The 12,796-nt window shown below is 45.7% G+C and overlaps 1 protein-coding gene across 1 annotated transcript in view; it reads right to left on the bottom strand.

Annotated features, from left to right (window-relative positions):
• Window positions 1-12,254, bottom strand: part of LRMDA (leucine rich melanocyte differentiation associated) — a 1,016,440-nt gene extending 1,004,186 nt beyond the window's left edge. Inside the window, exons 1-2 of the mRNA XM_036337194.1 lie at window positions 11,972-12,254; window positions 4,489-4,589 (exon numbers count right to left, since the gene is read on the bottom strand). Of these exons, the coding sequence (XP_036193087.1) occupies window positions 4,489-4,589; window positions 11,972-12,001 (131 nt within the window). The 5' untranslated portion in view covers window positions 12,002-12,254. The remainder of the gene's footprint in view (window positions 1-4,488; window positions 4,590-11,971) is intronic.
• Between the last annotated feature and the right edge of the window lie 542 nt (window positions 12,255-12,796).

The raw sequence follows: 12,796 nt of genomic DNA, 5'->3' as shown, positions 1-12,796 counted from the left end.
AGGGAGAACCCTGCCCTTTCTCCGTCAGGGGAGAAGGAAAACTGAAGCTGGAACAACGGTTAACAAGCTCTCTCTGCCAGAGCTGATCAAGGAACCAGCACCGGCTAAAACTGAGGATCTCCTTATTGATCGGCAAAGTAAAAGTAAAATGTGAAAACCTCAAAAACAAGCTCCAAGAAGAACTTGGAATAATGGATATTCAAATATTCTCAGTAGCGGAAATTGTTATGACCTCTCTTAAGGACAATCTGACATCTGTAGTGAAACCCTCTGACAATTCTGTCTCCAGGAAAATGTCCCAAGCAACTAAGCAGAGACATATTCATCAATCAGTATTACACGGATACTTATAATAGAGATATTTATAACAGTAAAAAAAAAAAAAAACCAATCTGGGATCAATCTAAATGCCCAACACTGAAAAAATAAGAGAACATTAAAACTTATAATGGAGAATTTATTGAGATGGAAAAATACTTCCAACAGAGTGTAAGCAAGAGCATCATTTTTAAGATATTTGACATTAATAAAGACAAGTGGTAACAATGGGGATTTCCTCCAGCTTAACTTGCGAGATTATCAGTGGTTTGAGAGAGGGTTTTTTTTCACACCTTACTGAGTTTTCCAAGATTTCTACATTGATCATTGTTGTTCTTGCTATAAAAAAAAAGTACTCAAAAAATAAAATCTAAAGTACAATTTCATGCACGTGTAGACAATGGACTTATGATCATTAATGCATTCAAGTTCAAGGGGCAACACTACTCCTGTCAGCTAGTTAGCTCCCTGAACCTTCTATTCCCATTCCGGGGTGGATGGCAGGACCCTGCTCCCCCAGGAATCATGTCCAGAAAGAATGAGATCGGGGAGGAAAGGTAGAGATGAATGTTTTGAGTCTTTTAAAGAAGCCAGAAATTGTATTCAGACCTATTGTCTTGCTTCCCTTTCCAACTTTCAACCTGACAGGGCACACAAAGTCCCAGGAACTTCCATTCCCCAGGACAGAGTCATAGATACAGCACAGCCTGAATTTCCATGACCTTCTACATGGAGGCGTAACCAGTTTAATACTGGACAACCCAAAGGAGGAGAAGACTCGTGATAGTTAATGCAGAGAGAAGGCTGATGTGTAATGCAAAGGAAAAAATATACAGTGACTTACAAGTTCACAACTTATACATCCATAACCACCCTTCCCTCCAGCACATGCAGGGGGCTATAGGGAGAATCAGCAGAACCATCACTTCATAAGTGAGATTAATAATGATGATGGCATATGGCTATGAATTAATGGTAAGATGATAGAGAAGGATGTTCCTAATGTGAGTGGTTAATTGAAGCCTGGTACCTCCCTTTTAACTAACATCTTGGCAAGAGTAATACAAATGAGGCCACACAAGAAGAAATTCATGTTGGCATATGCACAGAATATCTCTGGGCGATTACAAAAAGAGTGAGTAGTGCAGAGGAGAACTGGGAGGCTAAAGGACATAAGTTCAAAGGAGACTTTCTCTTCACAATTTGAAGCTGTGCCATGTGCACATATAAACTATTCAAAAAAAAAGAATAAATAGAACTCCTTGCCTGAAAACAAACTGTGCCCTAAAATACAAATGGATGCAGCTGATTTTACAATCTATAGGAGTAGCAAATTTTGTACTGGGGATAATGCTCTGCTTAAGGCAGTGCCCTGACAGGACTCTCTGGGTGTGAAAAGGAAACCTGCAGAGATGTTCTCAAAGCGGGCAGGGGTAATGTTTCTGTATATAACAAAGTGAAGAACGCTGTGTTTACAGCTCTGGCAAGAGGGTGAATGACATGAAAAGGAGAGAACGGGGCTGGGAGAGAGAGGCACCTGGTCACATGCCGAGAGCCTGACTTAATGAGAGGCATAACCAGGGATTTGCAGGAACAACGCCATCCCAAACTTGTCTGCTGCTGTGTGCTCCAACTACCACCTCCCCCTTCACCAGTACTCCTCCAACTGTCAGTAATACATAGTAATATTGTATTGTTGGGCTTTGGAGAAATGAAGAGAGTGTCCTGAGTGGGGCCAGACAAGCTGCCAAGAGGGAGAACAGCAGACAACAGAACAGTGATGGTTAGAGCAGTGACTGTGGGGAATCGGGGTACAGGGCAAACTGACCAGGAGGTAAGCTCTCCCAAGTCCCGAGAAAACAGTATGGAGGGCTAGGGAGAAACATTTCACAGAATGTGGGATGGGAATTACCAATATGTCACTTGGATATGATGATCCCTGCAGCCTGGTGAGCTTGGATCCTCTATTACCTACCTACTTATGTAGAAGGTAAGTTTATGACCATCTTTCTCTTTCCTTCTCTGTATTCTCTCCCCTCTTTCTTTTTTTAAAGAAGAATTAGTTAAGCATCTAAAACATCTTTAATTTCTATGTAGTTGAAAAGGCAAAGAGACACCAGTGCCCAAATACACTCATATCTTCTTCTTCTCACACCCAAGTGCTACCTCCCCTTACCCTGCTATTAGGGAAATAAGACAGTCAAAGAGGATCCGATCTCAATCCTTGCCACGTCCAATCCAGCTCAGTGAGGATTGCTTTTATCCACTATGGTCCATTCTGGTCTGCAACTCCCTCCAGCTTAACCAAGTGTCAGTGTGAACCCTTCCCAAACCTTGGACCTCGCTCTTCCTTTGCTCATCTCTGCCCTGACCCAGCCAGAACCCAGCGTGCCATTCACACACTGACCACAACACCGACAAGAATAGGCTCCTGACCACATGTGATAAGATCCTCAAACTCAACACTATGAAAACGTCTCTCTAAAAATAAAAATCACAACTTCTCTCCTTCTGAACCTATTTTACTGGCCTTCCTCTCACTAAATTCCCCTGCCTTCAGGACCCATCATTTCCTCTGATTAATCCTTACAGCCCCTCAAGGCCAAGAGCCCCATCTCACCACCAACCCCACTCACCACACACACACACACACACACCACCCTTCCCAGGATCCAGCCCCTTCTCTGCCAAAGGAAGAGAGGGGCCCCCCCAGAGTGACAAAGGCGCCTCTGTTTCCTCAGACCTGACAGCCCGGTCCCATGACCTGTGCCCGCTGACACACTCCCTCCTCATGGGGCCCAGCCTCCTCAAACCCACATCCGGGCTCTCGAGAGCAAGGCAGCCGCAGCCTGAGCCCCTGGAGGCCAGTCACAGTTCTTCCTTCCGATGCCCAAGCAAGAGAGCCCTTTTCCTCCGTCCATGCTGGGGAGCTGTTTAAGGGGCGCACGTGTCTAAGGCTAGTCCAACCAGGCTATGTACTCCATCCTTTCCTTGGGCATTGGGATCAAACAACATCCTTCATTTCTTAAGAGTCAGCATTTGTCTAGCATCCTCTCATCACTATGCATTACTTTGCAACTTTTCAGTTTCCACATCTCCCCAGAAGCATGCAAACCCTTCGGGAGTCAAGGAGAGAATGCGCACAGTACCCGCTCTTTACACAACCCTCCGGGCGCCCCTTCCCTGAAGATGAGGCACCTTATGGTCACGTGCTCCTGGCACACCTCTACCCACTGGTGCCTTAATGCCCTGAGTTTTGTCCATTTTCTCTCAAATTCTTCATTCCCAAGTGTCCTGACTCAGAAGTTGCGAGAGAGAAACTCCAAGGCATGGAAGGAGGAAAGTGCTGAGCCCTGGGGTGGGATTCGGGCTCCTCGTCAATCCTTCTACCCCAAGACAGTTGGTTCCATTCGAGGATAGCACCGTTCTCAAGAGGACAGGCACCTTGGGGAAACGCCCTGCGTGGGACCAGCTGCCTCAGAAAAACCACCTCCCTGACCCCTGCTCATTGATCCCACTGGTACCTGCTTTCCAAGTAGCTCCTACTTCATGCCCCCAAACCAGTCGCAATTTAAAACTCTTTAGGAAGAAATTAAATAACTATTCTCCATTGCAATAATACAGAAGATCACACTTACCTTTTGCCAAGACTGGAACAGTTGTTCAAGTGTTCCCTCCCACCCACCCCATGCCAACTGCATTTGAATTACTTTGAAATACCATCTGGGAGAAATCATCATCACAAATATTTAAGGTTCCAATTCATAAAAAGGCAAAGAAAGAAAACACACACATACACCCTACCGGTGATTTGGGAACTGTCCAGAAGAGCATTCCTAAACACCCTCAAAACACTTGCTGGCTCCATCTCATTCCTCCCCCAACAGTATTCTACCTCGTCTGCACGAGTCTCAGTGAGAAAGGAAAAGAACAAAGTGAAACTCTCCTAAGAACTCATGTGAGAAGGACGATGCCTATGCTCACTGCTTCTTCAGTGGCACAAAGAGGCCGGCCAGAGGAATCATTCAGAGTCAAACCTATGGGGTGCGAGTCCACGCGTCTCAGATCCCTGCACCCTATGCAGAGCTAGAATGGGTCACTTACCTGCCAGCTGTTACCAGGGGGACTGGGTCTCCCAGGCCTGGTCTGCATCTTGTGAAAGTTACATACCTCAGAAGGTTAAAGCTCAGATCAAGCCTCTTGGCGAAATGTCCACAGTCCCTGCCGAGGTGCTCTGGAATTTCTCTGCAGTCCTGGCCTATGTAGGACACCTGGAAGTTAAATGGAACAGAAACACTGTGGCAAACGGAAATCGCCCAGCTGCTCACAGCCCTGAGTCATTGATCCGATGATTGCTTCCGCAACTTTAAAGGCAAGCGCCTCACTCACTCACACACACACACACACACACACACACACACACACACACAGAATGCCATATCTTATGGCTGTTTTTCTGATCAGATCAGCTTTGGGGGCTGCAGGGACTCTGCCAACAGCTCCCCCTTTCCTGGTACACTTAGCATGATGAAGACGAATCCCGGCACAATGGAAATTGGACTGAAATTGGCCAGAGTCAGATGTCCAAAAAAAAAACAAAAAAAACCCAATGTCAGAGCATGGCGATATAATCACAGCAATCAGCCTCTCGTTCAGGGGCCTTTCCAACAGCTGCCCCTCTGGCTCTCCTCCTCCACTGCCTCCCCCCGCAAGTACCCTGTTATGCACATTACCTCATAAAGATACAGCAGATGCACTTACCAGTATTCAACCTGCATGGTGCTGAACAAACAGGGTTGGACAAGCAAACCTTCCCAGACCGCCAATCCCATCTTATTACCACTGTGTATCAAATGTCCGCCTCGCTCTGAACAAAGCTGATTCAAAGGCAACAGGGCAATGACTCCAAGGAGCCTTTTGCCATCAACACCTCTCTGCTTGCAGAGCTGTGCCCCGAGGCATTGTTTTATTTATATTATTAATCTAGTGTGTACCCAAATATTAAAAAGCTGAAGTAAAATTTGACCCTAAAACTTCTGACTATGACAAGGTCAGAGGGCTTTCTCACTGCTCCAACCACCCCGTTTTTGAAACCCATTTTCACAGACAGCACTCCAAGGGCAGGTTTGGCAAATCATTCCAAAAACCATAAAACAAGCCTGCAGGTCAGAGTTGGCCAGTGAGTCACGATACATGATGCTTCCCTAGAGGACTCCAGGAAGAATTCTGCCAGGTAGAAAGTCTGGCCCATCACACAGCTATAACCTTGATCCTTCTCCCACCTCCTGCCCCACAAATACACAGTCTTCTGCGCACACAGACAACGATATCTTGAAATGAGTAAGAGATTCCCCAGGGGGTTATGATTCCTAATGGGGAAACAAGAATATGGTGGACACCTCAGATATTAGGTTTAACCATATGAATTACTAATATTCAATCATTTTAGAACTACAAAAACAGCACTTTCCTATGGCTGAACCTAACACAAATCACACTTCACCCTAGCACCCTCAATGTTTCAAGTCATCTCTCCGTCCTCTCCTATCCAATGAGTACAAACTGCTGACAATACAATATCCTGTATTCACAGTCCTTCAGTAACTTCATTACTGGAAGAGAGAAAGTAGGGAGAAGGGACAGAAAACTAGTTGACTCTAATAAAATAATTTTGACTCAGGAAAATACAGGCTAAAAAAATAAAGTGTTCTGAGTTCCATCTAGCAAGCTCTCCTCTTTCTCCATGGGACTCATCTTTCTTCAGAATTCCTTGTGTAATAAATTAACTTCAGCTTCCGAGCCAAGATGGAACTCATGCAGCAAGGAGAGACTAGGGATATAAAGCTCAATCAATCTACAGACTTCAATTTCCCTCCACATGTCCACTTGATCAGCAGCCTGTTCTATAAGTTCACATTGATCCCCAGGCCCATGGTGCTCACCATAAAACCCATCCCGTTCACCCTGGCATGCACTACCACCTTGTACATATCATCATCATTCAAGACCTCTGATATATATGGCAGAGAAGCTGACAATTAGATGTAGAAACTGAGCTCTTTTCTCATAGACCCACAAAGGACTAAATCTGGTAGGGACCTGGTTTGTCAAAACCCCTCATGTTTTAAACAGGGAAACTAAGACTCCAGACACCTGCCCAGTATAATAGAGCTTCTTAGTGATAGAGCCTGGACCATGTCCTGCACCAGGAATAAGGACTTCCAACTTGGCCAGGGAGTTCTTACAAATCCACATGTGGATTTTCTTCATCAACAAATGTCAATGGCACATCTGTCATATGTTTTGACTTCAAATTGAGTCTTTCCCCTACTAAAAGGTCAAGAACTACCTCATGACAGCATGTTGAAGGCCCCAGAAGAGTGTCAGACCCTAGGAAAACAAATGGATATTTGCTCCCCTTTTCCTCAGTAGGATTTCCCTTCAGACGAAACAGCAACACTAAGGAGAGCTATCACCACAAAGCATTTGAATCATTCACAACGTGCCTGACAAGACTTCCATAACAGCTGGTTTTATTGCATGGTCTTAACAGCACAACAACCCAAGAAAATTAAACAAAGCACAACTTGCTCCCATTCTACAGAGACAAAGACCAAGTCTCCAAAATTTAATAGGAAAACCAACTTGACAAGCCACCCTCAGGTAAACTGAAAGCTTTTAGAGATGCGAGTTAAACCAACCATGTTGAAAGGTTCAAATCAGCTGGAACAGGCTTAAAAGCAGTAGCCATTGTCAGGCACTACAACCGACACTCCTAAGATACAGTTTAAGACATGCTTCTCAGCAGAAAACATTACCTCTCAGGATGTCATGAAGCTTCTTGGAGCACACACCCGCCTAATGTAAGACACAGGTCAGAAGAACCAGATCAAAAATCGTTAGCTTCTTCAGCAAACAAGAGAAGGGACGCAGAGATTAATCTTAAATGTCACAAAAGGGTGTATCTAAAATGAGAAGTCATTGCATTGTCAATTATCTTGATTTAGACTAAACTAAGGAACCAAGTTTTATACTTTTAATTTGCCACCTCATATAGTTTGTACCCCAAAACTTCTACCCTGTGTGAAATAATAGCATAAAGGGGCATCATTATCAGGGAAATTAAAACATATCAAGTTAAAGATCCCTACAGAGAGAAATACCAGAAAGAAAGACAAGATTGTCTTGGCAGGATCCCCACATATATACACAGTCTCTCTAAGGGGTTGCAGAAAATTAGTAATTTTCTGGCTTCCAGGACAGTTCTGGAGATGGTGAGTTTGCCCATAGTCACACAGAGAAGGTTTTATATACCTGTCCCCAGCCAGGAGTGAGGGATCTTTTATTTTGAATTTGCAGTACTGGTCCATCCATGTACTCAGCACCTAGTGGCCACTGGGCAAAGAGTTGAATTAGACCAATATCCCTATGGAAGGGATTTATAATTCTGATGTCTGTTGGGCATAAAATTTCAAAAAGTTGCAAATGGTTAAGATTTCATTCTTTATTATGGAAGTAATATTCCATTGTAGTATGTGCCACAGCTTTTATATCCTTTCGTCTATGGCACTTGGGTTGCTTCCATATGATAGCTATTGTAAAATAACACAGTGAATATAGTGGTTCATATATTTTTTCAAATTAATGTTTTGAGTTTCTTCAGATATATACCCAGAAGTGGAATTCCTGGATCATAAGACAGTTCCATTTTTCATTTTTTGAGGAACCTCCATACTGTTTTCCATAGCTGCTGTACTAATTTACATTCCCAACATTTGCAACAACATGGATGAACCTAGAGGGTAGTATGCTAAGTGAAAAAGTCAGAGAAAGACAAATACCATATGATTTCCCTTATATGTGGAATCAAAAGAAGAAAATAAGTGAATAAACAAAACAGAAACAGACATATAGATACAGAGAACAAACTGATAGTTGCCAAGGGGGAGGGGTTTGGGGAGGTGGGTGAAAGGGTGAAGGGATTAAGAAGTACAAATTGGTAGTTATAGACTAGTCATTGGGGATGTAAATTCAATATAGGGAATATAGTCAGTAATCCTATATAATAAAGAGCTAATATGCTAATTAGACCAAACAGCCAAACGACCTTCCAGACGACCTTCCAGACAAAGCCAGGGCTGCAAGGGCTGAGCCCCTTGCACAACTTTCATGCATCAGGCCTCTAGTATTGTAATAACTAGGTATGGTGCCAAGTGGGTACTACCAGAGGATATCTTTGTAAATTGTATAACTGTCTAACCACTATACTGTACATCTGAAACTAATATAAAATATTGAATGTCAACTGTAAAAGAAAGTTTTAAATAATAAAAATAAATAAATTCGCACCACTGGAAGCTGTCAGAGTAGAAACAGCCCTGGTCATGAGTTCAAGTCCCTCTGCTGCTAATTACCAGCCATATTATCTTGGATGAGTCACAGAAGAGTCTGTTTCCTCTTCCGTAAACTAGTCATACACTAACTGCCCCCAAAGGTGTTAAAAATAATGTAACAACTAACACTTATTAACTGCCTACCACCTGGCTATTATCTATTCAATCCTCATGAAACAGCCCCCTGAGTCACATATTATCCTCATTTTACTTACACTACAGGAATGAGATAACATCTTTAAAACTCAGCACCTAGTGGCCACTGAATAAGGAGCTGAGTTAGACCAATATCCCTATGTCTACCATTGTATAGATGCTACTACTTTGTCATAAACTGGTGGAAAAAGAAGATTGAGAACTTTATGCTGAATATGAATGATTCATTCCAGCCTACTGAAGTCATATCCATGTTGAATAAAAGATTTTATAGAGAAAGTGGAAGGAGCCTGGCCGGTGTTGCTCAGTGGTTGAGCATCAACCTATGAACCAGGAGGTCACAGTTCGATTCCCAGTCAGGGCATATGCCTGGGTTGTGGGCTCAATGCCAAGTATAGGGCATGCAGGAAGCAGCCAATCAATGATTCTCTCATCATTGATGTTTCTTTCTCTCCCTCTCCCTTCCTCTCTAAAATCAATATGAATATATTTTAAATAAATAAATAGAAAGTGGAAGAACTACATCTCCAAGTGTTTGAAGTTGAGGCCTATGGAACTCCTAAAAACCAGGGCAATGGCAGTCAGTCCATAGAGGGGTTGAAAACAATGGCCCAGTTTCAGCAGAACAACATCATCCATCTCATTAAGTTATTTTAATTTTATTGGTGTTATGGTTGGTGTCTTTATACTTAAACCATCCCTTTATTTGGAGTTTATAGGACTCTAAATATGAGCTTAGAAAGAGTTATGTCTGGTTTTACTATTTGTATATTTAAGCAATGTTGTGATAAAAACAATATTAACACTGTGGGTTCATGAAAGTCCTCCCCACCCTCCCCCTCTTTAAGGATATACCAAAGTTTGAGAAATACCATGTGACACACTTAAGGTGCTATTTTAGGATGGCTGTCATCAGGAACTGCAGCAGGGAGAATGCTGAAAAGACCCTCACCTCAGGCTCCCACTTGGGGTTAGGGTCTTTAGGTTTTAGGACATGTAATGCCCCAGGGGCATTTCCCAGCTCCTCCCCTGGCAGGAGCTCAAAAATGCCTCACCCACAGGTCAGTGAATGTGTGGGGTGTGTGGGCTGGGCTAAAGGCAGGGGAGGGGGTATGGAGAAAATCAAGTTTGGGAAATGGAGGAAGCAAAAAGGAGGCACAGGAAAGTCAGCCCCACTGTCAAGTCCTCCATGAAGCTGGAAGAAGCTACCCCCAGAGAATGCTGGATTTGAAATGCAGAGACAGGGTTTAAGCCCCATCCTTTTTTTTTTTTTAAATCCTCACCCAAGGATATGTTTCTTTGTTGATTTTTTTAGAGAAAGAGGAAGGGAGAGAGAGGAAAATATTGATGGGAGAAACGTAGATCAGTTGCCTCCTGTACCCACAAGCTAGGTATGTGCCCTGGCAGGGAATTGAACCCGCAACATGATGGGTTCACAGGACAATGCTCCAACCAACTGAACCGCCAGGGCCAATAAGACCATCATTTTTAACCTCTCCACCAGGCTGGTACCTTCCTGGCCTACTCACTTCTGAACTCTGAGCAGGGAAAACCATTCCCTTTAGCCCAAAGTAATCTCAAAATCTAATTATTCCTGACACTACCTGCCTTAGGCAATCCAAGGGGAGAGTTCCAAAACCTTGCAACTATTTCTCCTTGGGTGTGCGGGAAGGTGGGAAGAGGGCTGGCTTCATCAGAGGTTAAACAGAGAGACCTGGCTTTTCCAGCAAGTACGTCACCTGGTCCTAGCGTGGCTTAGCCCGTCCCGCCAGCGATGATAAAGAACACCTGAGGCTTCACTACAGGTGAAGCAAGCGAAGCTGCTGTACCAACCACGGTTTATTTTTTTTTAATATATTTTATTGATTTTTTATAGAGAGGAAGGGAGAGAGATAGAGAGAAACATCGATGAGAGAGAAACATCGATCAGCTGCCTCCTGCACACCTCCTACTGGGGATGTGCCCGCAACCAAGGTACATGCCCTTGACCAGAATCAAACCTGGGACCCTTCAGTCTCCAGGCCGACGCTCTATCCACTGAGCCAAACCGGTTTCGGCTTTTTTTTTTTTTTTTTTTAACGACCACGGTTTAAACTGGGGAGTTGATGTTTCCCAAAGACACCTCTTCAAGAGGATGGGGGGCCTATGGGTAGGAGCCCGGGCCAGTCTGCAGTGGACCCTCACCCTAGCCACTAGGGCCTAGCAGCCGTGGGCAAACTACGGCCCGCGGGCCGGATCCGGCCAGTTTGAAATGAATAAAACTAAAAAAAAAAAAAAAGACCGTACCCTTTTATGTAATGATGTTTACTTTGAATTTATATGAGTTCACACAAACACTCCATCCATGCTTTTGTTCCGGCCCTCCGGTCCAGTTTAAGAACCCATTGTGGCCCTGGAGTCAAAAAGTTTGCCCACCCCTGGGCCCTAGCCCCTGCCAGGATGCTTCTTAACGTCACTGTCTTGGGGGCGGGCTGAGGCACTTTTGCCTTCCTGAACTCCTTCCTCCATTACTAAAAAACTAAAACTAAGATGTATCCAGGCACACCTAGGAGATATGCCGGACTGGGCTCCAGACCAGCACAGTAAAGCAAGTATCACAGTAAAGCCAGTCCTGCTGGTAGAGGGTCTTGCCTTCAGCTTAGGGAAAATGCAACATCTGCGAAGCTCAGTAAATGCCCCCCAAAACGTAAGCCTGTATTTTACAACTGCATTGCTATAAAGATGATATAGTAAAAAGTTTTTCTTTGATCGGAGTTCTCTTTTTGCTTCTGATTAAAGAACTTAAAACTTTTTTGTGGGCCCCGAAAAATACGGTGGGCTGTGGTCACTGATCACTCTCCAAAATCCGGCTGACCCTGGTCAGTGAGCGCTACGGACAGAGGGAGGTGCAGGCGACTTGGGGTGGCCTTCTCCCTCCCCCCACAGCCAAGGGGTGTGCCAGGCTCAAAATGGGGGGTCCCTCCTCACCAACCTAGGGGAGGTCTGGGCAGGGGACAGACTTCCCACCTGCTGCAGCCCTGAGGTGGAGCAGGGAGCCCTGCTTAACCTCGGGGGGGCCCCCTCCCCGGACCTACTGCACCCAGGCGTGGGCCTGGCGGACTTACTTGCGTTCCACTGACCATGAGCCCGGCCATGGCGACTGGGCGCACGACCCAAGCGCAGAGCTGGGAGCACAGAGCGTGGCGGCGGCGGCGCGGGCGGCTTTAGTTCCGCCCTGGAGGTCAGCTGACCTGCGGAAGCCCGAGGCGCGGGCCGAGCGGACCGGCTGAGCTGCGGGCCGGCCGCGCCAGGTGCGCCTCCACCACCCACCGCGCGCGCCGCAACAGGTGGCCCGCAGCGCGCGTGCCCCGCGCCCGCCCGGCAGGCCGGCGTGACCGCGTGACTTCCCCGTGCCCACGGCTCCCAGGGGCCCTATCGCCCCAGGAGGGGGTCAGGGGAATAGGAATAGCGTCCCCCAAAACTCCATGCCCAGAGCTGTACTGCGTTAGTAGGGTCAGACTGGGACACCCCCACCCCCAATCTGGGCGGTTAGCTGGGGGAGATGGAGAGGGGGGGCGGGGGGGGGGTAGGGCGGGTGCGTCAAGCCTGGCCTTTCTAGTATTTCACAATCGGGATTACGCAACTGTCTTCAACTGCAGGGAGGAGAGGCCTCTTGGCTGGAAGTCCCCTCCCCAAGTTTTGAGAGGAAGAGGCAGTGGGGAGGTGGAAAGGACACCTGGTGGGTGGGTTTCATTTGTGAGGGAGGAGGGGACACTGAATTTCCCTATAAACAAAGTGTTGGCTCAGCTAATAGCAGCATCCCTGTTGGCAGTCATAAGCCCTGGGAGAGAGCTGAATGATCTGCCCAAATTCCAGGCTTCGCTTTTTCTCTTCTCTTCACCGAGTGAGCTCAAAGTTATCCCTGAGGTCAGACCATCACCACACGTTGC

This window comes from Myotis myotis, unplaced genomic scaffold (genome assembly GCF_014108235.1).
Source record: "Myotis myotis isolate mMyoMyo1 unplaced genomic scaffold, mMyoMyo1.p scaffold_m19_p_15, whole genome shotgun sequence".
Lineage (NCBI taxonomy): Eukaryota > Metazoa > Chordata > Mammalia > Chiroptera > Vespertilionidae > Myotis > Myotis myotis.
The sequence above is the reverse complement of the archived record's forward strand: the minus strand, read 5'-3'. Positions and strand labels throughout refer to the sequence as shown.